The following is a 26,331-nucleotide window of genomic DNA, read 5'->3' as shown; positions in this document are numbered from 1 at the left end:
GTGACCACCGGGTCTCACGGTGACGATAAGCAAGGGAGGCCCTAGGGGGCCTGTAAAGGACCGAATGAAGCAGAGCGGCTCCCCAGGGGGAAGGGAATCTTCTAGCTTCTCGGGAGCCATCCTTTTTTATTAGAATTATTTATTTGTTTAGCACTTTAGGAGGGGTGTGTGTGTGTGTGTGTGTGTGTAGATGATGCAGGGGGAAGTCAGGAAACAGAAAATAAACTGTGGCATTTAACGTTTGTAGGGTCTCACAGGAGAGGGATCGCGGCATGGAGGAGCAATCCAGGCCGGCTTCCCGGAGTAGGGGGCCTCTGGGGAATAGAACAGGAGGTAGCTGTGTTTGAATTGGCAGTGGGCTCCGACAGGCCAGGGGTTGTTCACTCGGTAGCTCCCCAGCGCCCGGCAAACGCGCGTCGGAGCAGGGCCTCTGTGCTTGGCCCGCTCAGAGAACAAACCCTCAGGCCCCACGCCCACTTCCCTTCGCAAGGCCCGCGGAGCCGCATACGCATGCGCGCCGCGGAACGTTCCCACCAGGCCTCCGCGGCTACGCCACCGCCCCCACCCCCACCCCAGGCCAGTGCGCAGGCGCTTGGAGGGCGCGCGCAGGTGTCGTCACTTCGTGCCGGACTCCGCTGGGTGAGGTGTCGCGCACTGACGGCGTCGCCATGGAGCCGAGGGCGGGTGAGGGGCCGCTGGAGGGACCACCTGAGAGACGGGCGGGGACGCGGAGGGGCCACTGAGAGACGGGCGTGGACGCGGAGGGGCCGCTGAGAGGCGGGCCGGGGACGCGGAGGGGCCACTGAGAGACGGGCGGGGACGCGGAGGGGCCGCTGAGAGACGGGCGGGGACGCGGAGGGGCCGCTGAGAGACGGGCGGGGACGCGGAGGGGCCGCTGAGAGACGGGCGGGGACGCGGAGGGGCCGCTGAGAGACGGCCGGGGACGCGGAGGGGCCGCTGAGAGACGGGCGGGGACGCGGAGGGGCCGCTGAGAGACGCGCGGGGACGCGGAGGGGGTCCCCGGGGATTGGGCAGACGGGACGTGGAGGGGCGGGCGGGGTCTCAGAGGGGTCGGAGCCGGGTGCAGGGTCGAACCTGCGGCGGGTTGGGACCCGGATACCCGACACTGTCAGTGGAGCAGGTGGGAAGAGGAAGGGAGGCCATCTTCTGGGTACGTGGTACTGTCCGTGCGTCCCCGAGAGATGTGTCTCCCGTATCCCGTCCTCTTTACAGCAGGAGAAACGGAGGCTCACAGCTGCTGGCGGGGGCACGACTGGAAGCCAGTTTAACCTAAACGCTGGGGTGCTGCGTCACAGACCTCTTAACGGATGGTTTCCGAGACCTAGGCTGTCCCAGGCCCTTCCCTAGGCCTCGGGGAGGCTCGCCCCAGAGCCCCTGAGCTTTGGTTACTCATTGCAGAATTGCCTGGCAAAGGTGTTACCAAGGCCGTTGGCGCCCCAGGGTCTGTTAAAGCCCGGTTCGACAACCGTGAATAAATCCCCTCCTCCCTTACTGTCTGGGTAGCGTGGAAACAGCACAGTGAACAGGTGCCGATAGTTCAGTGGGATGGTGACAAAGACCTTTGGAGATGCCAGGAGTGACCTCAGGGCTAGAGATGGAAGGAACGAGACCCAGGCTGACCTGTTGGGCAGTTACGAACAGGGTTCATGCATTTCTCACATTAATATATGTCGCCTTTTATTATTCTAATTATTTCCCATGTTTTGGTAACTTCCCAAGGGCAAGAACCTGCCCTTTTGTTCTCTCCCTCCCCTTGCGATTAGCCCAGTGCTTTCTAAATGGGAGTCACTGGGATGTTTGTGATTTATTGACTGTGGAGTAAGGGCCCCAATGCCTACATCTCTTGTGTCCCACACAGCACTGTGCACAGTGTTGGGGATATCATTGGATGTCTGGGTTGTTAGTGAAAGTGATAAATATAGTAGCCTTTTAATAGTTGTGTCGATGTAATGGTTTTTGTTGGAAAAAACAAGCAGTGAGCGTGCTCTGGGTTCCTCAACGGGGGAGGGTCCTAAAGGAGGGACGTCTGTCTGTGACCCAGCACTCAGAATACTTTCTGGGAGAGGTGGCGTCTCAGCTAGGCCTGAAGGGACAGGAAGGGGAGAACCTGGGAGGGGAGGGGAGGGGAGGAGGTACAAAGGCCTGAAAAAGACAGGGGGACAGGTGTGTGGGGCTAGGGGCCGACATGGTTGGGCCACTTTTTGAATTCGATGTGAGAGTGACAGGAGATGAGGCTGAAGTGGCCGGCAGAGCTTTGCAACTCATTCCACACCCTGTGCCAGGGATCCTCGGGCCACTGGAACAGCATGGAGGGGAGACTTCCTGGAGGTGGTGCCGAAGCTGGGCCTTGAAGAGTGAGGGTTTGCCTGAGGGACAGGGAGTAGAACAGACTTTCCAGCAGAGACCAGCAAATGCAGAGCTCCCAGCAGGAAAGAGCAAGCCAAGTGCTGGAAACTGCCTGCATGGCCCTACCCAGGCCAGCAGTAGCGTAGCCTTGGCCTGCGTCCGTGGAGATGCGTGTACACTCGAGTCTGCATTCTTGATTTCTGCAGTGGTTCAGAAGCACAGCTGGGGTCAAGAGGCACCAGCAGTGTTGGCAGGAAGTCCAGGAGGCTCTGGGGCCTGGCTGTGAAGGGCCTGGCGTGGCTGCGGTTGCAGGGGAGTCTGTGTCTAGCCTGTGGGCATAAGCAGTGGAAACCTTTGGCTCTGGCCCTGAACACCTTAAAACTACACGTAGGGGTTTAGCAAATGGCTGTAAGAGGGGCAGGGGCTGTGAGGCACACGCCAGTAACAAGGTGGGAGCCACCTGTTGTCCATCAGTCTTGAGTAAAATTTGACCTGCCCCCATCGTGGAAAACTGGGCAGCTGCAGAAAAGGATGAGGGTGCTTTTGCATACCGTATGGACCAGTCTGCAGGACAGTACGTAAATAGCAGAGTTGAAAGCAGTATATGTAGCTGCATGTATAGCACACCCTCTTAGGGAAGGAGGATGAGGGCGAGAATGGAGTGTCTCCAGGGAGAAGTCTGAGATGCCTGGGGAAGAATTCACTAGAACAAATTGGTGCACTGATTGCCTTGGGGGAAGGGACCCGGTACTCAGCAGACCGGGAGGAGAGAGGCTCTTCATTATAGATGCCTTTGTATGTTTTAAAGCTCCATTTACAAAAGAATTAAGCTTTTACAATGTAATTGATTCACAAGACTCAAAGCCACACAATTGCTAAATGTTTATGGCTAGAAGCCAGCTGCCAGCCACATCCCACCCCCCAGGGCGCTGGCTCCCAGCTCTCTGGGCTGCTCCCTTGTGTCACTTTTGAGCAGCCTCCACTCCAGCAGGGGAGACTGAGGACTTGAGAGGTTGAACCTGCCCCTGTTTCCTGCCTGGGTGATGAGAGGTGCCCCGTCACTCCAAAGTGATTTGAAACAGACTTCTGTATGAGTGCAGGGATATCCTTTCGGACAAAGGAAAACAAAAATTCAGTGACTATCTTAAAATTGTTTATATGCATGTGCTGATTTTATTTTTTCCTGCTTAACTGGAAACTGCTTTTCATGGTTCTCCATTCCAGGAGGGGCACGTGGTTGGTGTGGATTTTCTTAGGACTTTCCCAGTCACGTCCTTAAGGAATATTTGTTGCCTAATCCATTACCAAAGCGAGGTCTGGAATAAAGAGTCCCACAATGAAGGGGGCTGTAGTTGGAATGCAGAATAGTAGCTGGGTTACGAGTCGCTTAGGTCTAAGAGAAGCGAAAAGGACTTACAGCAGGAGTGAAGTAATCACAGCCGTCTCAAGACCGATAGACTGAGACTGAGATCGCAGAGACTTAGCAGAACTGGTATCTCCGCGTGAGGGGTTAGGAATGCCTGGGTCCATGGCTTGGCTTGCGTCTGTTCTCCCGCCGCTACAGGTTCATAGAACTGGCTTAATTAACACTTGGGTTACGTTGCATTTACACTGTGTTTGGACTATAGCAGTTTATTGAGGTGGAGAAACTTACCACTGACCCTAGTTTTTCGACGTAGGGATCAGAAGCCCTAGGTTCTGTCTGGCGGGGCAGAGCTGGGGGTGCAGCGGGAGCGGGCGAGCGCTGGGCCCTGGGACTGCTGCGCTGTGGGCTTCCTGTCTGTGGGTTTATCAGTCACACCCTTTACTGCCATAGGTGTTTCCAAACAGGACATTCGTGAGCAGATTTGGGACTACATGGAGGCACGAAATCTAGCTGATTTCCCCCGGCCTGTTCATCACAGGATTCCCAACTTCAAGGTACTGAAGCATTCCTGGAGCATTCACAGTGAAAGCAGGATACCCCTAGATGAGTAACAGTGGTAATACAGTTACCTTCCTGCTTCACGGTGGATTTGAACTCGGTGAACAGTGAGTGGTGTGAAATCTGAACCAGCTGGCCGGGGTGTTTTTATGCTTTGAGATGTCCTTCATCATGTTACTTAACCTTCACTCTCGAGCACCTCGTGCCTTTCTGTGCAGGGTTGGTGGGTGGGTCGCGTCTTGCCATGAGGAGGTGCTAAGGCTACTGTTCCCCGTTTGGTACAGAGTGAAATATTTCTCCTGGCTGGAAGCATTCGATGGTTGTGGTGCCTTTTCACACAGTTGGTTCCTAAGGAGTGACGTGCTCTGAGAGGGAGCCCCAGCCAGCGAGGCTGGCTTCTCAGCCCTTTCTACCTGGCTGCTTCCTTAGACATTTCTCGGGTGACCCCAGACCTGGTCTCAGAATCGGCCCCCGGGCCTGTCTGGGGGAGATGCTGGAGCATCAGGCTGAGGGTGGCCCAGGGTGGTGGCCTCTTAGTAACGTGCACTTGCATTTAAAAACAGGGTGCTTCTCGGGCCGCTGAGCATTTCCCACGTTTGCAGGCGTTCAAAATGGCCAGAACCATTAAAGTCAACCCTGACGCACCCCAGAAAAATGCCCGCTTCTTCGTCCTCAACGTAAGTGCACCTCTGTCTATCTGCCTAACCAGGGCTCTTATCTGGCTTGCCAAAACATCAAAGACCTCGCGGTTTTTGCCAGAACGCAGGAGGTTAAAGTGGACCCTGATAAACCGCTGGAAGGCGTCCGGCTGCTGGCGCTGCAGGTAATCCCATTCCCTGAGCCTGAGCCCTGGCTACTGAGCGGCCCACTTCCCCAGGGGGCTGGCAAATGTGCACAGTCCCACATTTGGAAAGATGGTGCTTCTGACTCCCTCCAGTGCAGAATGTGTCCTTGGAGTTGTTTTTTCCAGGACGGTCCAGAGCTCTTCCCTTGTCTGTCGGTCTAGAAGTCCTGAACATCTCTGAATTAAAAGAGAAAAGACTTTGAAACCATGACTTTGAGGCATCCCAATTCTAATGTACCTCTCCAGAAGCGAACGATTACAATATATTTCATCTGCTACATTTGTAATACTATAATTCTTCGAAACTTGATAACCCATGAGTAAGAGATCTGAGAAATGAGTCCCCAAAATATATGACTTAGAACAGTGTTTCTTAACGTAGATATAATAGGCCCCTTTTCAAGGGGAAAAATTCCCCCAGGGTTGCTTCAATTTATTATAATTTAATAAGTATAAACATAAAACTTGCTATAAATTATAAGGCTCAGGATCTTATGCGACTGTAAAACCAAAGTAAACATGTAAATTACATATAAACCAAACTATAAAAGCAGTAAAATTCAGATAACATCACTCATTTAAAGTAATGGATGATGTTGTTTTGCCGAAACAAAACACCGTTTACAGTGAGTATAGTGCTGCGTGTGGCAGTGCGGGGTCTGTGGGATTCTGCTGTATGCCACCAGGCCTCGGGTGGTGACTCAGTTTCCCTACAACTCCTGAGAATCCTCGCTCTGCGGGCGCGTTTCATCCTGTGTGGGAAAGTGCATACCTCGGCAGGCAGGGGCAGCGTGATGCCTACGGCCGCAGATCACACCTGGGGGCACAGCTTCCCAGGCTTGACCCCAGACCTTTATTCGGTTCTAGAACCTGTTCATAGTAAACGCCCTGATGGAGCTTTGAGATCCCTGGGCCTGAGCACACTGGCTGTAAGTCAGCACCCCTGAGGAGCTCTGGAGACTCTTGCCAGTGTCCGCTTCTGAGTCAGGCTCGAGTGGAACTGTACTTTGCTGAGGCTCAGAGCTCCCCGGGGCACTCTGGTGTACAGCCGAGGGGTGATCAGAGTAGTGTGCAGTATACCAGGATCTGGAGACTGCAAATAAAACCACCACCTCTGTCACACTCAAAAGGAGAGCAGCACGTACTCGTTACTTTTGCTGAAATACTCTTCTCGGGGTTGAAAACCTTTTTTTAATAAGCCAGACTGTGTTTTTATAGGTCTTTTGTTGGTCTCAGGCTGTCATCTCCTGCACAAAAAGTAAAACATGTGATTTTTTACATGAAGGAGTTTATAAATTTTATGATTGCCTCATGGCCCACCCCTGAATACTCTGCAGCGCTGTCCTTGGGCCTTGTTTCTCCAACTTTCTTGCGTGTCAGGATTACCGGCTGGGCTTGTTAAAGCAGGTTGCTGGGCCCCACGGGGCTTCTGATCACTTCTGACAGGTGTCCAGGGGCTGCTGATGCTGCTGGCCAGGGGCCCCCACTTTGAAAACCCCTGCCCTGGGGCTCGCAGTAGGTATTTGAGAACTAAATAGAAGAAGACGGTTATCAACACAGGTCAATATAAAATACTAATTGTAATGAGCACTGATCTCTCAGACTGTGATTTATTGAGCAGCAAACTAGATACAAGTGCTTGACGGGGTAATGTTTTTAATGTGGCTGTGTAATGCCAGCTTCAAGATAAAACATCCCTGTACCTGGATAGTGCTTAATGCTGGGAGCAGAAGGCCCAGGAAGGTCGTCAGGATTTGCATGGTCATTTTCACCTGTAAGCATTGTGAATGGCAAGTAGAGTTGGGTCAGCGAGTTTTACAAACCTCCTGCCCCTTTATTCTGAGGCGGGGTAGTGCAGCTGCTTTAAGTAAAATGGGCCCCCTGTATTATTCACTTGGGTTTGCAAAGCAACTCATCTCCTTGGCACACACCCCAAAATGCAGGTAATAGTAATTTGCTTCTGTTCCTGAAATGTTAAAAGTATACACAAGAAAGTTCCCATCTTAAATTTTGTAATTTATTGATTGTCTTTTCTTTTAAAAGAGCAAAAAAACATTGTTGGTTCCAACACCACGACTGAGAACGGGGTTGTTTAATAAGATCACACCACCCCCCGGGGCAACTAAAGACATCTTGAGAAAATGTGCCACCTCTCAGGTAAGTGTGAAAAGCAACACCGGCCACAGGGAAGAGCCGTTCTCAGCCGTGGCTTCTGGTGAGTTAGAACAGTGTAAATGCGCCAGAGCTGAAATCTGTGTTTAGCAAAGCCAAATGAAGAGTGACGTGAAGTGTTCAGCAATCTCGTCATTGCAGGAGCCAAGCAGAAGAACTGCCTGTAACTCGGTTTTTCTCTTGCACTAAGCTGAGAAATAGTAAATTCCCCCGTTAATTAAGAAAAGGGAAAGCCAGTTTTCAGTACTCTGGCGCCCTCTGGTGTTAACTTTTGATGCTGTTCAGTGCCCTGTAGCATTTTCTCAGATGCCACCAGAGCAAATGGGGACGCGGGGTAGAATTTCCAAAATATGTTCAATTGGAAATTGCCTCAGCAAGTGCTAAAGTAATAATGGCTTTAGTGATTTAGCAGTATGATTTTCTTCACTACCTCACGATGCCATAAAACCAGTGTGTAAATGTCACATTAGACTGCCTTATAATGGAATTTGTCTAGTATTTTAGAGATGAAGAAATAGAATCTGGTGACTTTTCAGAGTTCTAGAGTTGACCCCAGGTCATTTGATTCCTAATCCGGTGGGAAGAAGAAATAGGGCATCAAGATATTCCTTTTAAAAAGGGATTTTCCACTTAAGTCTAGTGTATAAAAAGTGAATGCTTTATCGTTATTTATTGATAACCTGTCTTATTGCAAAAATAGAATTCGATGTGGCATACAAAAATATATATAATAAAGTAAGATAATAAAATACATGTAGGAAAAAGAACAAAGGGAAAATAAATGCAGAAAAATAAGAGATAACCGTGGTTCTGGTCAATGTTCAAAGTGGCCACCCCGTGATCCTTTGCAGTTGGTGGTTGTGGCCACAGATCTGAGCCCATACTTCCGCAAGCTGGCAGGGAATGTGATCTGTTATAATTGGTAGGTTCCGGACAGTAAGAGCAGCCCCTTTCCACGTGTTGAGGTCCAGGTCAGACATGGCCGTGGTGCTGGTGTAGTGGTCTGTGTCACCCTTAACAGCATCCCACTCCCCTCCGAAGGGTGACCGACATGGGGCTCGTTGCCAGGAGGCCCTGTGAGGTGCCGGCACTGGCTGGTCCTGGCCAGGGTAAAGCCAGACCAGCTCTCACAACTGAGCTTGCATACAGATTGAACTGTGTTTGGGCTCTGTTACATCATGAGATACCGGATGGAAATCAGAGATCCAGGGCCATGAACCTCAGAATGACAGAGCGCGGGTAGAAAAAACCAAAGATTTTTGTTTTCTTTGTGGCAGAGGAAAAATGGCAAAGGAGAGAGAGAGACTCTTAAAGCCACGTCTAACGCAGATGCAAATTTAGTACGATTATTATTTAGGTTGCCAAAGCTTAGTGGTGAAATGCCGCCACCGTGCGTGTCACTGTAGGAGACTGTGATGTAGGCTTACTTCATGGCAGATAAAACTCTGAGTCTGTCCCTCAGCCCCCTGCCACGGCCACACCCCAGCCACCTGTGTGTGCCATCGTGGTCTTTGTATTTACTCTGACTCAGGAGTGTTCTGGTAACCACCCCAGGGGGCAGGCAGAAAGGTCTGTTAACTGCCTCATAAGTCCCTCTGCCCATCCGGTGACTCTTGGTTGAATAGAACAGGATCTTGGAGAGTCAGGGTGACTCCTGGTTGCTCACGCTGTGTCTGGTCAGACTGAGCAGGTGAGGCTGAGCCCCCGAGAGAAGAGGGGGCCTGACAGGTTACAACACAGAAAACCCCAGGCAGGTGCGTGCTCCCCAAGGCTGCCAGGCACCAAGCGCCCCGAAACAGGCTTGAGGACATGGGCCGTGGGCAAGAGACCTGCCTGCATGGCCGCTGTGAGCTTAACGAAGGACACGCTTTCCTGCAGTGGGCACTGCGGGCCGATGACTGCGGTTTGATGGCTGGGAGGCCCCAATCATGGTACCGGTCCTATAGGGACTTGTCACGTGCTTGTCGACTGGGCACCGTACCACATCCAGCGACCGCTGCTGCCGGGTGCTGGGCCGTGCAGCACCCTCCTCTGGTTTCCGAGATTCCCCTGTCGCCCGTTATCAGAGTCATGGCCACAGGAGCCTCCCTGTGCTTTGCACCAGGCCGCCATTAGTCAGCATAAGTGGGTGTGCTTTGGGTGCTCTTTGGTTGAATAATTAATATGTTAGGAGTGACCAGCTGTTCACGCAGAGCGAGGCCTCCAGCGTTTCACAGTGAACTAATATGTCACACACGCTTAATGGCCATGTCTTACATGCTAGACGCTTTACCTGCGCTCTGTCATTTCATTCCAACATGTCGGACGAGGCAGGGCTGGTGTCCCTGTCTTACAGAGGAAGAGGCTGAAGCTCAGAGAGTTTCCTCCTGCTGAGGCCACAGCGGAGAGGGACCTGGACCCGGTTTCTTGTGACTCCCGAGCCTGTATTCTAATCACTGGGCTCTCCTGCCTCTTGGAGGAAAATGATTTGTTGAACATTATGAAATGAATATCCTAGTCATTGTGCTGTCAGTTCCTCCTGATGTCTTTCCTGGGGAAGAATTGTGGGGAATTGTCTTAAAATGGTTCTGATCCATGGTTTTCCTGAGCTGCTGCTTCCATGATGCTGCGTGTTTGCTGTGGGGTGGTACACGTGCTTCCCTCGGGAGGCTGTTCAGACCCTGAGTGCATCTCCCCGCGGGTTATGAGACGGGTGGCCTCTCTGCCAGGGAGCTTTCAGGCCGCGTGTCTGTCCGCAGGGTGTGAGGAACTACAGCACTCCCGTGGGCTTGGATTCCAGGGTCCTTGTGGACTTAGTGGTCGTGGGGTCCGTGGCTGTTTCTGAAAAAGGTAAGATTAAGAACAGAAACTCTCGGATGTGACCACTTACCCTGCAGCCTGCTGTTACCCCAGCGCTCCGGTCGCCTTTCAGACGTTGATGGTGAGTGATTTCAGCTTTCTGGACGCGTGCCTGGCGTGCATAACCACTGCGTCTATCACTCGTTTTGAAGAATTAACTCGGTCCCTCCCACTCTCAGTCCCACTCAACACCTTTACAGCATTTTCACTTTTCATAACAGGAAAAATAAAGTGAGATAATCTCTCTTCAGGTGTGAAAGATTTCCCCTCTGTTCTTAAGTTAACTGGAACTGGAGCTGAACTTATTTGCAGTGCGTCAGTAAATAGTTGTTTTTGGAGAGCCTCCAGTAAGTGGAGAAACGTTGGGTTCTGAAGCTCTTTTTTGTTGTGAAGCAGCAGCCTCCTGGACAGTGCGGGGTGTCCTGAGGCTGCCTCTGAGGCCTGGAGCTTCACCCCGCAAGCCTATGAGCAGGGACAGGGTGGGTCACTATGCCAGCCTCTGCCCTGGGCTGAGCCGCCCTCAGGACTCATCTCTGGGGTTCCCTAGGGCCTTTTCCTCTCTGCCCTGCTCTGCCCCAGGCCCAGCTGGGTGCTGTTGGAAACGAGCTGCTGATTCTGCAGCAGGATGAGCACATTGCAGAGCTGCGCTCGTGTGGTGTGATTGGGACCCCCCACCCTCACCAGGAAAGCCTTCTCTCTCCTCCCTTCCCGCCAACAGAATGTCCTGAGATGCTCATCCTCAGATCTCCCTTTGGAAGTTAGTCGGCCAAAGCCAAGTTCTTCCTTCAGTAGAGGTTCCGAATAAACAGTTGGCGAGCAGTGCTCTAAATCATTCGTTCTGAACCCTGAGTGTCGTGTTTTAAATGTTGGCCTTTAATACCATCACCTTAAACTTACTCTTTTCCCAGCTCCTGCTCTGAGCTACTGTGTGAGATGCTTAGGAGTGACATGTTACAGGTCTTTATTCCTTGTTTGCCTTGTATTCACAGTTACAGATAGATGCTTTACCTGTGTCCTCAGGGACGGGTACATGTGAGCACACGTGTGCCCACTGTGTGCCACATGCCAGGCCGGCACTGAGTGGACTCTGCTGTGGGTCCTCAGTGGGTGGGTGGAGCAGACATGAGAGCTGAGCTACAATACGATGTGCTCAGTGCTGGAAACAGAAGCCGGGGTGGACGTAGGCAGGCTCAGAGGAGGGACTCGCCAGCTTGGAGCACGGTGACCTCAGAAGAGGCCTCAGGGTTGGCTCCTGCGTGCCAGGTGTGTTTGAGGCAGGCGGGGCAGGACGGGGAGAGGGAGTGCCGTGGTCATGTAGCACGGCCCTCTAGTGTCTGGGGCTGTCCTTCCAGAGACCAGAGGCCAGATGCCGGGAACTGGGCTGTACTCTTTTGGCAATGGGAAGTTAGCAACGATTTCTTCTTTTAAAAGGACGTCAGGAGTTTTCTTTTTAATTCAGGATGTATGAAAAAGAAAACAATGTTTTGTAACTGTCACTGTTTAGATAACCCCCTAATTAAAACAACAAAATCACCATGCATGTGTTTAAAAAAGGTGGATAGCACAGAAAGCGTTGCCTGGCCACTTTCCCTCTGCCTGTCCCCTGATGCCCACAGAAGTATCAGCTTGTGTGGTGTGAGATACAGGCATCTCGAGTGTTCTGTGTGTGGGCTGCACGTTCATCCTGGTTCTGTTTCCGCACTGACAGTGCGTTGTGCGCTGCTGCTGCTGCGTCTGTGTCTCCAAGGGCTCTGCCCGTCAGCACAGAGCTCAGCCTCCTCCTGTCCATCAGCCCTGACTGATATATATTTAAGTTATCTCCAGTGTTTGTTTCGGTCTTTCCCTTGCAAATACCGCCAGAATGAGGTGTCGTCTTATCGTATGCTCTAGGGGTACCTTTGAGGACCACCTGTGGGGTGATTCCTAGGAGAGGAATTGCCGGACCAAAGGGTTTTTAAATCCTGATGGATGTTGCCAAATTACCCACCAGAAAGTGTGCCCACCTCACATCCCCACCCCTCTGCGTGCCTCTCTCCCTCTTCTGTGAATAACTAGAATTATCCCACCTCAGTTTCTGCGTCTGATAGTGAACAGTGGTATTTGAGTCGCCTCTTCATTTGCATCTGGTTTGGGTGAGCTTGAACATTTCTCCTGTGTTCACTGTCCGTCCGCCCGTCTCTCTCTGGACTCTTTGTACCCTTTGCTGTTCTGCTATTGAATTGTCTTCCTCTTGCTTCTTAGTGTGCCCGGTTGAAGGCTTTTCATTGTAAAAGGAGCTCAGTCAGGGCTGAATCTTACAGGACGTGTGAGTGATGGCGCGTACACGCTTGCTGACGATGCTGACGTTACACAGAAGTCAGAGCTCCCGGCTGGCCTGGGCGTCCTGCCGAGCAGAGTAGCTGGACTCTGTGGGGAGCTGGCAGCGTGCTAACGTCCCCTGTCCGCTGTTCTGCGTTCTTTTCTCCTGCTTCGCTTGTCCTTCAGCCTCAGAGGATGAACCCTTTTCTTGTGCCGCATTTGTGAATTTGAAAATAGCACTAGTGCTGCTTAAACCGCCTCCTTCCAAGCTGTGGGGCTGCGCTGGGTGAGTCCGTAGTGCTTTTACAAGGCAAGGCTGTGCTGTCTCACAGCCACGTCCCTGATTTAGACTTCCTGCTTTCGCTCCATGATGAAAAAGATTTGCCTTTAGTAGGAATTTGTCCTTAGTGTTTTTAAAAACTACTGTTTCACTACTTGTAGACGTAAAGCTCCCATAAATGCAAGCGCAGTTTCCTTGGTAAAGGAGAGGTCTGTGTTGAGAAGGCTCCACGCTCACTTCACTGTGTGTGAACCGCTGTGTGTGGCTCTTCCTCTGTAACGCCTCTGAGTCCACGATGAGAAACGTAATCCTGCATGGTTCCCCAGACCCCACAGAGACATTGATTCTCTGCGTTGTTCTTAGGCTGGAGAATTGGGAAGGGAGAAGGCTATGCCGACCTTGAATACGCCATGATGGTGTCGATGGGAGCGGTCAGCCAGGGGACGCCAGTGGTCACCATCGTCCACGACTGCCAGGTGCTTCCTGGGAACAGGCCAGCAGGGTGTCCGCCTTCCCTCCATGCCGTGTCGGGCATGGCGTCGCTCAGCCAGGCTGGATTCGCCTGGTGTGGCAGCTCGGCCTTGCCCATGATGGGTTTGGGGGACATCATACTTCCACCCAGCGGTGCAGCCAACACAGCTGGGGCCGTATCCCTGTCCGCTCCTTCACCCGCTTCTGTTTGACCAGGTTGTCGACATACCTGAAACACTCCTTGAGGATCACGACCTCACCGTGGACTATATTCTCACTCCAACTCGAGTCATCACCACGGGGTGTGAGCGCCCCAAGCCAACAGGAATCGTGTGGTCCAAGGTGGGTCACCGTGCTGTGGAGCGAGGCCCGTGGCTTATAGGCACCTCCTCTTTCCCTGTGTTCTCTGTCTGGCATGGCGGCTGTCCCCAGGCCTGCATGGCTGTGCATTAGAGTCACCCACGAGTTTCTGAACATTTCTGCTTCTGAATCACGGTCTCCAAGCATGGGCTGGAGCATCTACTTTGCAAACCTGCTGGTTCTGACGAGCAGGCAGGGTTCAAGGTCTCTACACGACACCAGCTCTAGGCAGCGGGAAGTGACCAACTCAACTAGGAGAGCTGATGCCTTGAGTCTGTTTGCCCGCTGGCTTTCACTGCTAAGAGCTGTCTTCTGCCGTCCCAGCTCTGCATGGTCCTAATCATCAGTCTGTCCTTTTGCAAACCCAGATTTTCTTACTGCTGTCTGCATCTCCATGCAGAACCGAATTGGGTAGGAGGCAGTACCCAAAGCCTTCATAAGCTGATGCCGTGGTGACTTGCATCTCCAGAACAGGCAGTGGCATGGACCGCAGAGTGGTCTGCAATTGGAGTTTGACCCCAGAAGCCAACCTGTGGGTTTTGATGCCATCTGCTGGTAAATAGCCAGAATTACTGAGAAAACTGGAGAAGTTGTGCTCTGTTTGCATTGAAACTCCTGGTCAGCTTAGCATGTTTGTCCCTGTTTCACATTCCTTAAACCTGAGTCATCCAGAGCTGGAAGGCCTCCTTCCTGGGGGCCTGGGAGTCAGCAGCATCCACCTCCCCTCCGAGGATGAGCCCTGTGCTCTCACGGCAGCCTGAGGGCTTCCCCACAGATGCCCGCGCTCCTGCCAGGAGAGCCCCTGAGGAGAGCAGAGGGGAGCACATGAGACCCTGAGCTGGGGTGTGGGGCAGTCCACGTGCACCCTGAGCACCGGGGAGAAGGCGCAGCATCCTTCACGACTATGAAAGCGTCTCTCGGGACAGTTAGAACTTGGGCTTCCCCAGAATTCAGGCCCACAGCCTCCCTTTGAATGGCGACTGGCATTCAGGCCGTGGGAGCGAGGTGGCTGTGCTCAGAGGTGAGCACGCGGTCTGGGGAGGATACATCACAGGCGCGGCCACAGCGAGGCTGCAGATGCCCTGGGGCCAGCACTTCATAGCTGAGGGCCAGCTGCAGCTCAGGCTGGGAGGATTCTGGGGGCCTCTCCGGGGAGAGAGAGTTGGTTGCCTTGGAGAATAGCCGTGGTTACAGTCTGCAGATTTTAACAAGAAAAATACAAAGAAAGCAACAAATTAGGTTATCAGTTGTGTTAGATGAATATAATCCCTCTGAGATGAAAGGAAACCAAGTTCAACCACAGCTTCCTGAGACATGTCAGCCTGCTGATCGGGATGTTGGCTTACTCATCCTCTTCCCTCTTCCCGAAGGATGCTCATGCTTAGTGAGGCCTTGGCAAGAGTCCCTAGCTTGTAAAAGGCCATTTCTTACTTTGGGTCCTGTGTTCTCAGTTCTGCAATGCAGAGCGATGGGTCCTGTGAAGGCAAGGACTCTCTCCAGCCCCTGGGGTTTCTGTCTTGGGCTTGCTCTGTGTGCAGCCAGAGTGCGTTTTCATTGACTTTGGGGACAAAGTCCCTAATTCCACTGAAGATTTTTGTTTGTTTGTTTTTGCGGTACGCGGGCCTCTCACTGTTGTGGCCTCTCCCGCCATGGAGCACAGGCTCCAGACGCTCAGGCCCAGCGGCCGTAGCTCACGGGCCCAGCCGCTCCGCGGCGTGTGGGATCTTCCCGGACCGGGGCACGAACCCGGGTCCCCTGCATCGGCAGGCGGACTCCCAACCACTGCGCCCCCAGGGAAGCCCTGCGCTGAAGATTTGAGGAGGTGGTGGGGGCAGCTCAGTGCCGTTTCAGGGTGGCTCTTTGTTTGGCACATACCGGTAAATCCTTCTGTGATGCTCTACCCAGAGACTCGTCATGTAGGGATCAGACTCTAGGAATTTGCCTCTTGTCTTTATCATTGGAATATCTGGAGTCCCCTTTTTTTCTAAACACTGTAGCCCTCCCAGATGCAATGTTTTGAAATAGGTACCGAATGTGATGCTTTTTTTTTTTAACTCATTCTTAATACGCAAAGACTGTACAGCATCTGATTTTCCAGCCTTTGCTCCAGCTTCTCAAGAAATGTGAGTACTGCCCCAGCCAATAGACTGATCTGATATGGACTCTGTTTCCAGCTCCAGTCACTTCAGACAGTGGGTCTCCTCGACCCACCTTCTAAGTCTTGCAAGAGACTAACGTGATTTTTATGGAAGTTGTAGTTCTCATTAGAAATACTTCTGGTGTTTCTGTTTAACTTTGCCAGCAGCTGCTCCAGCACATCCTGGCGTTATAGAATGAGATCATCCCTCCCCAGCACCTTATCTTCTGGTCAAGTGAAGTGAGAACCAGAAAGAAAAGCAATTTATCCCAGAGTGTAGCCCGGCGTGTGGCGGAGGGAGGTCAGAGCCAAGTGTCTTCTTCTTGGGCTGGCAGCAGATGCGTCGAGAGTCAGATTTCTGATTGTATTGGGCTAAGCGAGCATTTCTAGGGGACAGGTTTAATTTAATCTCTAAAGGGAACATATATTTAGAAATGACTGCCGTCTGCATGCTTCAGCAAAAAGGGATCGTAGCGCACAGAAAAAATCAATTTTGCTTTACACTTGCTTTTTAAATGGTATGATTAGTTACAGAAGGGCATACATTTTTTTGCTTGATTAACAAGCAAAATCTTCCATTTCACATGGCAAGTAGACAAAACCTAACAAATGTTCCTAATTGCCAGCCAGGAAAAATAGAGAGCTGCGGTGTGGGTCCCGTGTGGGTGTCCAGCCCGTCCACTCGGCTCTCAGAAGCTTGTTGGCTGTAGGGCCACCATCAACCTACGCCATCCCGTGAGGAGCACATAGGTGGCAAATGGCTGGGAAAGTGGCAGAGGCCCCCTCATGGTCAGGGAGGTTTGTCCTTTAGAGCTCGCGGGGTGGGAGTGGCGTGGAGAGGGAGCTGACACTGGGCTTTGTTGTTCCAAAGGACATACCGCTCTCAGGACGAGCAGTTTTACGTAAAAGCCTCGCGTTTCTGTTTCTGTTTCCAAAGATGCCTTGGTGTTTGCCAGCGTGGCGGTGCTGTGGGCTCAGTTCACAGTGTGTGCTGGCAGGCTTTCCTTATCCTGCAGCTGATTGCAGTTTGCATGTGCGCCAGCTTGGGATCAGGTAGCTCCCGGGGACGTGCACAGAAGGATGCGTGTTTGCTTCACACACGTTTTAGGGTGGATGTCTGCTGCCTGAGCGTGGAGCCTCACCCCGTGGGTCAGGCTTCATGAGAACACGCACCTCTGCCTGAGGCAGCCCTGTGGGTCCACTGGGCACTTCAGGGGTGCTCATCTGGCCACAGTGGGCCCAGCGGATGCACGGTGTTTCCCAGGAGGTGTGGCCTGGTGGCTCCCGCTGCTGGTGCTTGGACTGGGGTAACGTTTAGTTCTCTCATACAAGGACATAGTCACACTTTTTCTCTGATTGTAATTACAGTTTTAAATTTGATCATTCTTTCTCAATGCTAGATCCAGTAACTTAAGAAGTCCCCAAGAATCTAATTATGACCAGTTTAAGTCTGCTCCTAGGTACTTTGAAAGAATGCAAGAATGTGAACTCCTTACGAAGGCAGACGAGGGACGTGGCAGGGAGTTGGGTTGGCCTGACTCGCATTGTCTTTGGGATTCTTTGGGAACTGGAGCCTCTGGAGGACTGGTCTGTGAGTTTAACCACCTGCAGATGAGTCAGTTCAGGAGATGGCAGAGGGTCAAGTGGAGGAAGATTCCCTTTGATCAGGAAGAGTGGCTCCGTCTTGTGGGTGTCTCCGAGGCATAGACGTGGTTTTTGTTTCTCTCTTTGTATCTGAACAATGGGAAACATGAGAAGGAGGGAGTTTTTCTTTGCGCTAAGAGTGTGCTCTGTTCTGAAGACCCGAGTGGTCGGGTGCCCCCGCAAGGCTCCTGACTTGGCTGTGCCGGGGACAAGGGCAGCATCCGGCTGGGGAGAGCTCTGACCCCCAGGCAGGGCTTTGCTGCGGGGGAGAGCGTCATCTGCACAGCACTGGGAGAGACGACCAGGACGAAGTTGGTGAGGGTTAGCAGCCTGCAGGTTTGCGAGAAGATACGTGCCGTGCTTAGGTGTTCGTGTTTCTTTAAATCTTATTCTGATCCCGTTGATTCTCAACCTGGGACCTGTGTGCCTCTTGCGGATTGTAGGTCCGGGAACAAGTGCTGGGAAATTGTACAGAGACTTGTGGTGGAGCCCTTCTTGGGAGGGAACCCCAGCTTCTCTCCAGGGTCCCTGACACCCTGACAAGGATAAGAACCATTGCCCTAAGTTACATAGGCTTCTGAATATATTGAGAACACTGGTGCTAGTTGAACTATTTTTGTAGAAAAGTTACAGCTGTCTGCCTTGTGTGCTGATCTGTGTTCTGATGGACCCACATCTGTGGGAAGCCCGTGCTTGGACCATTGCTTGCCTCTTGGTGACTGATTTTTTTTTTTTTTTTTCCTGCCACGCTGCACAGCTGTGTGGGATCTTAGTTCCCCAACCAGGGATTGAACCCATGCCCTCAGCGGTGGAATCATGGAGTCCTAACCACTGGACTGCCAGGGAATTCCCTTGGTGACTGATCATTTACATGCTTTGTGCCCCAAACAGAAGACAGAAAGCATCTCTAAAGAATGAATTATTGAAAAGAACTAAGCATGGCTTTCTATTTCATTTCTGCCTTGGGATTCCTTAAGAGACATGAAGCACTTCTGCCCAGGCTCAGCCCCCAGTGCCCCTGCCCCACAGGACGGAGCCGTGGGTGTCCTGTTCAGGCTTCACCTCGAGTACTGGGGCGCTTCTGTCACCGCCATTGCCATGGGTGCTCAGGAAACACTTGCTGATCAATTTGACCAAAAAGCCAAAAGTGTCTTTTGTGTAAAAGTCTTTCTCTTTGAGATGTAACATTGTATGTGGGATTCGTTATTTTGTAGCCTGATCACCCTTTGCTAGAAAGTGTTCTCCATGTAGCATTCTGTTTCACATTCGCCTTGTCTGTGCTTTTTCCCGGAGGTCTGGATGGGTTTGGCCCTTAATTAAGGGGTGCGAGGTGGGGGGTGGGGGGAGGCTGAGAAGGAGATCCCCACGGCCCCATTAAAGACCTCCTCCCACCCAAAGGCGTAGGTTGGGGAGGAGACGGGTGTGGAAGCAGAAACCGCCCCATTATCCTGGGGTCCCCAGGGCGGTTGCCATCTGTGACCCTGTAACCCTCATACCAGTGATCTTAGCTCCTCCCCTTTTTTCTTTTAAGATTTTTTTTTTTGATGTGAACTTAAAGTCCTTATTGAATTTGTTACAGTATTGCTTCTCTTTTATGTTTTGGTTTTTTGGCGGTGAGGCATGTCACATCCACACCCCCTGCCTTGGAAGGCCAAGTCCCAACCACTGGGCCGCCGGGGAAGCCCCTAGCTCTTCGCCTTCTGCGCAGGAAGCCGTGGTTGGCTGCCCTCTGGGCCCCCAGGAAGATGGAGAAAGCCGTCCGGTTCCTGCAGCGGCCACGGCCTGTCTGGCAGACGCAGAATGGCAGATGGAGATGGCTGGCCTGAGTGGACGGAGGCTTCCACGAGCATGTGGGGCAGAGGCCCCTGAGTGACTGCTTTCTCCTCCCTTGTCACCAAGTCATGGTCCCTTTTGGACACCTCAAGAATCTGGAACTGCCTTGCTTTTTCAGATCAGCTGTGAGATGATGGGGAAAATGCCAGTCCTCAGAAGCCTGCGCTGCCGAGAGGAGCAGGCCGGGAAGGACGTCACCCTTCGGGACACACACCGGGGCCTGCCGCGTGCCCGGGCCGCCCTGAGCACCGTCAGAAGCCCGCGGGAGCTGCCCTCGCTGGAATCGGGCTCCTGGCAGGGGGACGATGTGCCTTCCAGCACTGTTTACGTTGGGAACCTCCCCTGGGACGCCCGGGTGAGTGAGCTGAAGCGAGCCCTCAGCGCACGGGGCGCGGCGCCCTCACGGCTCACTTGGTAGGGGCCGCAGCGCGGGGCCTTCCTCCACTACCGGGACCCGGCCGAGGCCTGGCAGGCCATCTCCCGCTTGCAGGGCTTCTGTCTGGGCGCCAACACAGTGAGGGTGGCGCTGGCCAGGCATCAGGGGGCCAGTGGCCCGGCGGGCGGCCGCACTGGAGAGCCGCACCCTGACCCGTGACAACATCCCGCTCCAGCCCCGGCGAGCTTCAGGACCCGGCACAGCGGGATGTGGTGGAGCTGTGCTGCACGAGCTGCCTTGAGTTCAGTCCTCTCCCGGAAGTCAGAGCTTCAGCTGCTGCCTGGTGTCTCCTGAGGAGCAGGGAAGTCAACCGTAATATGCTTCCCATCTTCTGAAGGCAGAAAGGTCCATGTTCAGGCTTTGGCTTATCCTGGGCCTTCAGCCTGCTGGGTGTCTCAGCCCTGCTGGTGTCTTGGTTTAGGGGACCGAGTGGGCAATAAACAAGTTGGAGTAAATGCTGACTGCAGTTTAGGGGAGTCTGTGTTTTGAACTTGAGAGGCGTGGGAGATTAAGAGAAGGTGGACAGAGGACCAGCTGCAGAGGCGTGGCGGCTCAGAACAAGAAGATATCCTTGTGTTCCTGGCTCCTTGGCCTGGCACTGCTAGAAGGGAAAAGATGCGCTCAGCTTGCAGAAGCCAGGTGGTTCAGTCCCCTGGGTACAGACTGCTTGTCACACCTCAGTCCTGGTGTCGGAGATGGAGGCCAATCTGACGTGGACCCTCGGCTGTGTGGTCTCACCTCTGTCCCCTCCTTACCTTTCCAGCCAGGCTCCTCCCCCGGGGTGAACACCTCTGCTCTCGGCCAGCTGCCCCTGAACAGCAGGGAGCCTGTGTCTAGGAAATCCTGGCTGTCAGTGAGTTGTCCCAGCCGACGTCACGGACGAGGCCAGACACATGCTCACACACTCATTTGTCCACTGTCGTATGTTTTCTGTCCCTCCATTTCTCTGTTCCTGGAAATCAAGCTGGATTTTGGCCGAACTGTGCTTTCTAAACGGAAGTGCTTTTGCAGTGATCCTGGGTGAAAAGTCAAGATGAGCATTTAAGTGGAGATCTCATTTTTTTTTTCAAATGTATATGCACGGGGCATTTTTATTTTTCCACCAGAGGGTCTTACTGAGCATGTTTTAAACCCATTATTATGCCTCAAGGGGCAGGCCTTGCCTGCACTTTGAAGATAAGGTTCTCAAGGCTCTCAGTCTCCCTTTGAAAAAGCATTTTCTCATTGGTTTTACAGTGAAAATGCGGTGGAGACTTTGGAAAGAGAATTGATCCTTAGATTTGCTCGGTTAAATGCAGACTCCACATTGACATGAGCAAACCCAGGGGGTAGAATATCTTAACACAGGGCAGTCCAGGCCGTAGGGCCTCTGGGCTCACTCTTTCTCTGCCCAACCCCTGTCCCTTGGCTGGTTTCGTTTTGTCACTTGTGTTCAGCTTGGCCATCCCAGGCTGACTGACCGCCCAGTCCAGAGTAGCGACCTGATATCTGAACTCCTTGCTCCGTTCCGGTTGGTTTTCCCGTTTTTTTCCAGAATGCCTCCTGTCTTTGGCATGTTCTTGTTCAGTTTTGGTTGATGTTTCTATCCTTGACTTGCTACCGTTGGAGTAGTGCTACAGGAGGGCAGGAAGTGAGTCTGTCCCTGCCTTTACTCCCCACTGTGCCCCAGCCCCAGCCGTGAGAACCACCTGCTGATACAGAGCAACTCAGGAGCAATGCAAATGGGAAGGGCTCCGTCAGAGCCAAGGGGGAGGCTGGGTCCGGGCCTCAGCCCTGGGGGCCGGTGTCTGGTGAGTCTGGCGCCAGCACCTTAGACTGTTGAGTTGTGCCCATCAGGGATGATCCCTCCGGGTTGAGCCAGAGTGCTGGGTTTTCTGTCACTTTCAGCTGAAATAATCCAGATGTATTGATACACAGATGATCTGAATGCATTCATCATTTTTTTATATTTGTGGACAGTAGGTTAGTATGAGGGAAACTAGGACCAAGGGCCTGAAATACAAGCCCTCCAGATGTGTCACCTGCGCGCCTCCCCTCCATTCGCCTCGGGCAGCCCCAGAGCCGCAGTTCTCAGCGCCGCCAGGAGGGGCCCTCAGGGACCCTGCTTTTCGTTCTCAGAGTTCTTGAGTATTTGTCAGCATCATAATTGTATAGTTCGCATATTAGAAAGTAATGGAAACTGAGTGCTTGACAAGTTGCTGAGACTGTATGAACCCCTTTTAAGTGGATTCGTCACGATTCGTGGGTCGCGTCTTGTGTTTTCCTGAGTGGCGCTGCAGTTTTGCTTGCAGATGCGAGGAGATTCCTGCCACCCTCAACTCTGCATGGCGAGCGCTGGCCCTGGGGCTTCACTGTGTCTGCTGACGGTTCCTATGTTGTCGGCAAGTCATGGAGCCTCTCCGGGCATTGGCGTCCTCATCTTTACAAAGAGAGGGTTGAGCATGTTTGTTTCTAGGGCCTGAACGGTTGTAACGTTCTGTTTCTTTTAAGGCTCACTGCTCACCGTCACTTAGATTTTTTCTGTTTATAAAAGTAAACTTATCCATTCTGGAAATTTGGGGATAGCAGACGTACAAAGAGTGTCACCCCTCACTCCACCACTTAAGCAGCCTTGACACTGCCTCTGATTTACGTCCAGTCTCTCCTCTGTGCAGTTGTAAAACGTAGCTAGGATTAACAGCATGAGCTTCAGAATCACACAGGTTCGGCCGAGAGCATCAGTGTTGCTGCTGCCTGGTACCTCCTGTCTGAACTTCCACGTGCTCAACTGTGAGTGGGCATAGGGATAGGACCTCCTCTAGATTTGTTGTTTTGAAGGGTGAATAAAGCAGCTTGGATTTACTTCTAAGTCATACCACACGTAAAAGTAAATTCCAGGCTAATTAAATATCTAAACATAAAAATGAAGGAATTTGGAAATAATAAAAGAATGTTTTCTAATGTTGGGTTAGTAAAGGATGGGCGGGGCCCTGAATTTAAGGAGGAACTTATTCCTGGTCCTCTCCTGGAATGTCAGGGTTTGGCGGGTATGGAATCCAAACGAGCCGTCCAGGATGAGCTGTCTGCGGGACGCTTCTCCAAGCGACGGCATTCACCAGTGTTTTTAAGCATCGAAATTTCTGTGTGTTCTTTTCTAAAATTTGTCACTATGCATAAATGATTTTATTTAGTATTACTTAAGTCGTTTGGGGAATGTTAAGATAAATAAGCTTTACAACATGTGTCTCCTACTTCTAAAATCGGCCTCTGGACTGGGTGACTGTTACAAATGGAAACAGCTGCTCTCAGAAAGTGCAATGGGCTTGTTCGGGGCTCCAGACCCAGGCAGAGGTAAAGCGGGTACTTGGACCCTGGCCTCTGCCCCAGGAACCCTGCCGGCTTCTCTGCATTACGGTTGGCCCTCAACACCTGCGGGTTCTGCACCAACCGTGGGTTCACCCAACTGCAAATACTGAGTCCTGGATGTGGAACCCATGGATGTGGAGGGCCGACTGTATTACACAACTGGATATAAACGACTTGAGCATCGGTGGATTTTGGTATCTACGGAGGCTCCTGGAAACAGTCCCCCACAGATACCAAGGGTTGACTGTACTTCCTCTACCAGCAGAGGAGCAGGGATAGCGCTGTTCACACCCCACCCTCCCCAACCCAGCCAGCAGCCCCTAAGCAGCCAGGGCGTGTGGGAGCCAGCCCTCCTAGACTCTTAGGGGAGGGGTTCTGTAGGTCTGCCCTCCCATTGTCCTTCGGCCATCATTTGGCCTTCCTGGTTCCCATCCAGCGACGCACACAGACCTCCCCCAGATGCCGCATGAGGAGAAAGAAACACGATGACACAAGACTGCAAATAGAAAAGGCTGAGAATAAAACTACCCAAGAAAAGAGAGCCCGTGTAGCTAAAACCACAAAAGAGTTTATGTTTGGTGAAGAGATATTGGCGAGAAGATAAAATGTCAGATGAGAGCAACATTTAAAAAGAAACAGTAATCGGGTCCAGGGATGGTAAACATGAGGCAAATCCAGCTCTCCGTCCACACCCACACCCACAGCAGACATCAACAATCCATCCCAGCGCCCTTCCTAGCCAAGCCTGAGAAGGCTTTGCCCTGGATTTTAAGGAACTGGGGCCAGACGATCGCCATGAGGTGAAGCTTTCTGCCTTTTTGCCGGAGGAGCAAAACTGAGGATCCTTCCCTTCACCTCGTTTTCCTGGGGAGCATTGCCACCTCTCACCACCTGCCTCCCCCCCACAGGCTCCCAGGAAGCACCTGGCTTGCAGAGGACTCTTCCAAAACTTCACTTCTGCCTCTCACACCCCCTGCACTCAGCAGAAAGAGCTGAATGGGTATTGCTAACCTCACTTCCCCTGTATCTGGATCTAACCCCAACCAATGTTCCAAATACAGTAGACAGTGTGGACTCTCTAGTCATTTTCAAAATGGGTTTTTTTAGGGGGTGGGGTGGGGCAGGGCTATCCTGGGGAAGTCTGTCTTCAAGATAAATCTGACACAAAACTCCATACATAAAAGCAGGAAGAAGAGATTGGTGTGTAGGTGAATTTACAGTCACCTCCCGCAGTATTCTTTAACGGGCGCTGCCTACCTGAGCCCCCAGCTGTTCTGCAGCTGAGAGTGGGGTGCCGACCTCAGCTGGGTTGGCTTCTGTCTTCACTCCTGATGGTAATGGCTCAAATTTATTGAGCTGTTTAAAATGCTGTGGAAGTTGTGAAGTGTTGGCCCAAGGTTATTCAACAGCCCCATTGAGCGAAGGAGTCTGTGCAGATCCCCGTGGATCTGGGCCCTAGGGCAGCTGGGTGTACACTGCTGGCTGGCACGCGGAGGCTGAGGACCTGGCAGTTTCCCCCTCATCTTCTTGGGACGCTTGTCCTCAGAGCCTGGTCCCCACGCTGTGAGGAAGCCCAAGTTGCCTGGGCCGGGGCCTAGCAGAGGAGTGCGTACCACCACCTCACCGTCCTCGTGGGTGTGCCACCTTGAAAGTCGGTCCCCAAGCCCAGGTGAGGCGTCTCAGCTGATGCCTCCTGGAGCAGACAAGGGCTGTTGCCACTGCGCCCTGCCCAGATTGCAGTCAGGAGTGAGATGAATCCTTTCTGCTGCTTTAAGTTTAGAGGGTGATTTGTTCTTTATTAATAATCAGTGGCATAATTTCATTTATAACAATGTTACTATGTGAATTATATGATGCACTTATAAATACACATTACTGAAGATACAATTTAGAAATACAAATTATATAGATGCGCAAGTGTGTGATTTCACCTGACCCTCACAGTCGCTTCTGAGAGAAGCAGGTAACAGACGGGTAACTGGCCCACAGTCCCCCAGCTTTGGTAGTGAAGCCAGGAGTCGGGTTGTAGCTGATTGTAGACTAGGCCAGAGTTATCTGTCTTCTTTCACTGTGGGTCACCTTCACCTTGCCACCTAAGGTAGAAAGAGGCACACAAAACCGTGTCATTTTCTAGAAGAGAGATGCAGGGTGGGGTGATACCCCCAGGTGCACACATGCTAGTGGCAGAGACACCCCTGGGGCTGGGGCTGCTCAGTTCAGGAGCCTGCAGGAGAGTCTCCAGGCAGGGGGTGGTGGGTTTTGTCCACTCTCCGTTGCATCTGTCCTGCTGCCTTCAGTTCTGATGTGCACGTCACTAGGTAGCTGCCCCTGTTGGAAGCCCTCAGTCTGAGGGTCACCAGGCCAGCTTTCCGTCTGTTGCTTGAAATGGCCCCGTATTTTATTGCACGTGTAGATGAGGCAGCTGAGGCACCGAGTTGTGATGGCTTGTTCCCCGGTGCGTGGCGGAGCCCCTCTTGTCCCCTACCACGCCCTGCCCTGCGAGTCCCACTTGCTTTGCCAGGCCTTGTCGTCATCCTAGGTTTTCACTGGAGACTGCCTGGGCGATCTTTCAAACAAGCAGAGACTTCTGAATAGCGGAACCCACACTCCTGTTCCTCCAGTGGGGCAGGATTTCTTCTTGTGAATGGAATTCTTTATTTCCGACGTCCATAAATCACAGAAGTTATAATGGGAGCTGACATGTGACCATGTAATGTGGACGTTTTGCACTTTGGATGTTTTGGAAGCAATAAACTCAGACCCTGAAGTGCTGAGTTGTGAGCAAACTAAACATCCCTGCCTGCCTCGGAGGGTGGATTAACTCACTTAACCCTCAGAAGAATCCCATGAAGCAGGTGTTACGTTCCCATTTTCTAGGTGAGAAAGCTGTGGCTCCCAGAGGTTATCTGACTTGTTCAGGTCACACAGCAGAGCTGACCTTCAGTCCCAGGGCCTCTCCCCACCATCAAGGGGGAAGCCTGTCCGTCGTCATCTCTTGACTACCAACAGGCCTCCGAGGTAGCTGGGAGCCAGGGTGGCCCATGGGGACACCAGGGACAATTGATTTAGTGGTGGAGGCACGTGGTGTTGAAGCCACACCTGCCAGGGTTGGCAGTGAATCCAGCTCCGACGGGCCCTTGCTGTGCCACCTCAGGTGGAGTGCTTGCCCTCTCGGTTTCTTCACCTGTAAGCCCTTCATAGATTTTCTAATCACTTAATCCTTTGAGAGGAGTTCTCCTACCATCACCCCCATTTTAAAGATGGGGAAGCTGAGGCATAGTGGGGAGGCACCGGCCCGAGCTCACAGTTGGGAAGCAGTGGAGTTGGGACTCAGACTCAGGCTCTCTGACTCCCAGGGTCTCAATCCTGGGCTCATCGCCTG

General features: G+C 52.3%; 1 protein-coding gene across 4 annotated transcripts; it reads left to right on the top strand.

The window, feature by feature from the left end:
• Positions 1 to 593: 593 nt before the first annotated feature.
• On the top strand, positions 594 to 26,331 carry MTHFSD (methenyltetrahydrofolate synthetase domain containing). 4 transcript variants are annotated; one of them, XM_060289728.1, is made up of 9 exons: positions 594 to 684; positions 4,184 to 4,287; positions 5,001 to 5,114; positions 7,179 to 7,292; positions 10,046 to 10,136; positions 13,087 to 13,199; positions 13,411 to 13,536; positions 19,287 to 19,523; positions 19,780 to 26,331. In XM_060289728.1, the coding sequence occupies exons 1-9, from the start codon at positions 669 to 671 to the stop codon at positions 19,843 to 19,845; spliced, it is 981 nt and encodes a 326-aa protein (XP_060145711.1). In that variant the 5' UTR covers positions 594 to 668; the 3' UTR covers positions 19,846 to 26,331. The 4 variants fall into 4 exon arrangements, with proteins under 4 accessions (XP_060145711.1, XP_030704981.1, XP_060145713.1 ...); XM_030849121.3 differs by having other exon boundaries at positions 19,287 to 26,328; XM_060289730.1 differs by lacking the exon at positions 19,780 to 26,331 and having other exon boundaries at positions 19,044 to 19,430.

This window comes from Globicephala melas, chromosome 19 (assembly GCF_963455315.2).
Source record: "Globicephala melas chromosome 19, mGloMel1.2, whole genome shotgun sequence".
Taxonomy (NCBI): domain Eukaryota; kingdom Metazoa; phylum Chordata; class Mammalia; order Artiodactyla; family Delphinidae; genus Globicephala; species Globicephala melas.
The sequence above is the reverse complement of the archived record's forward strand: the minus strand, read 5'-3'. Positions and strand labels throughout refer to the sequence as shown.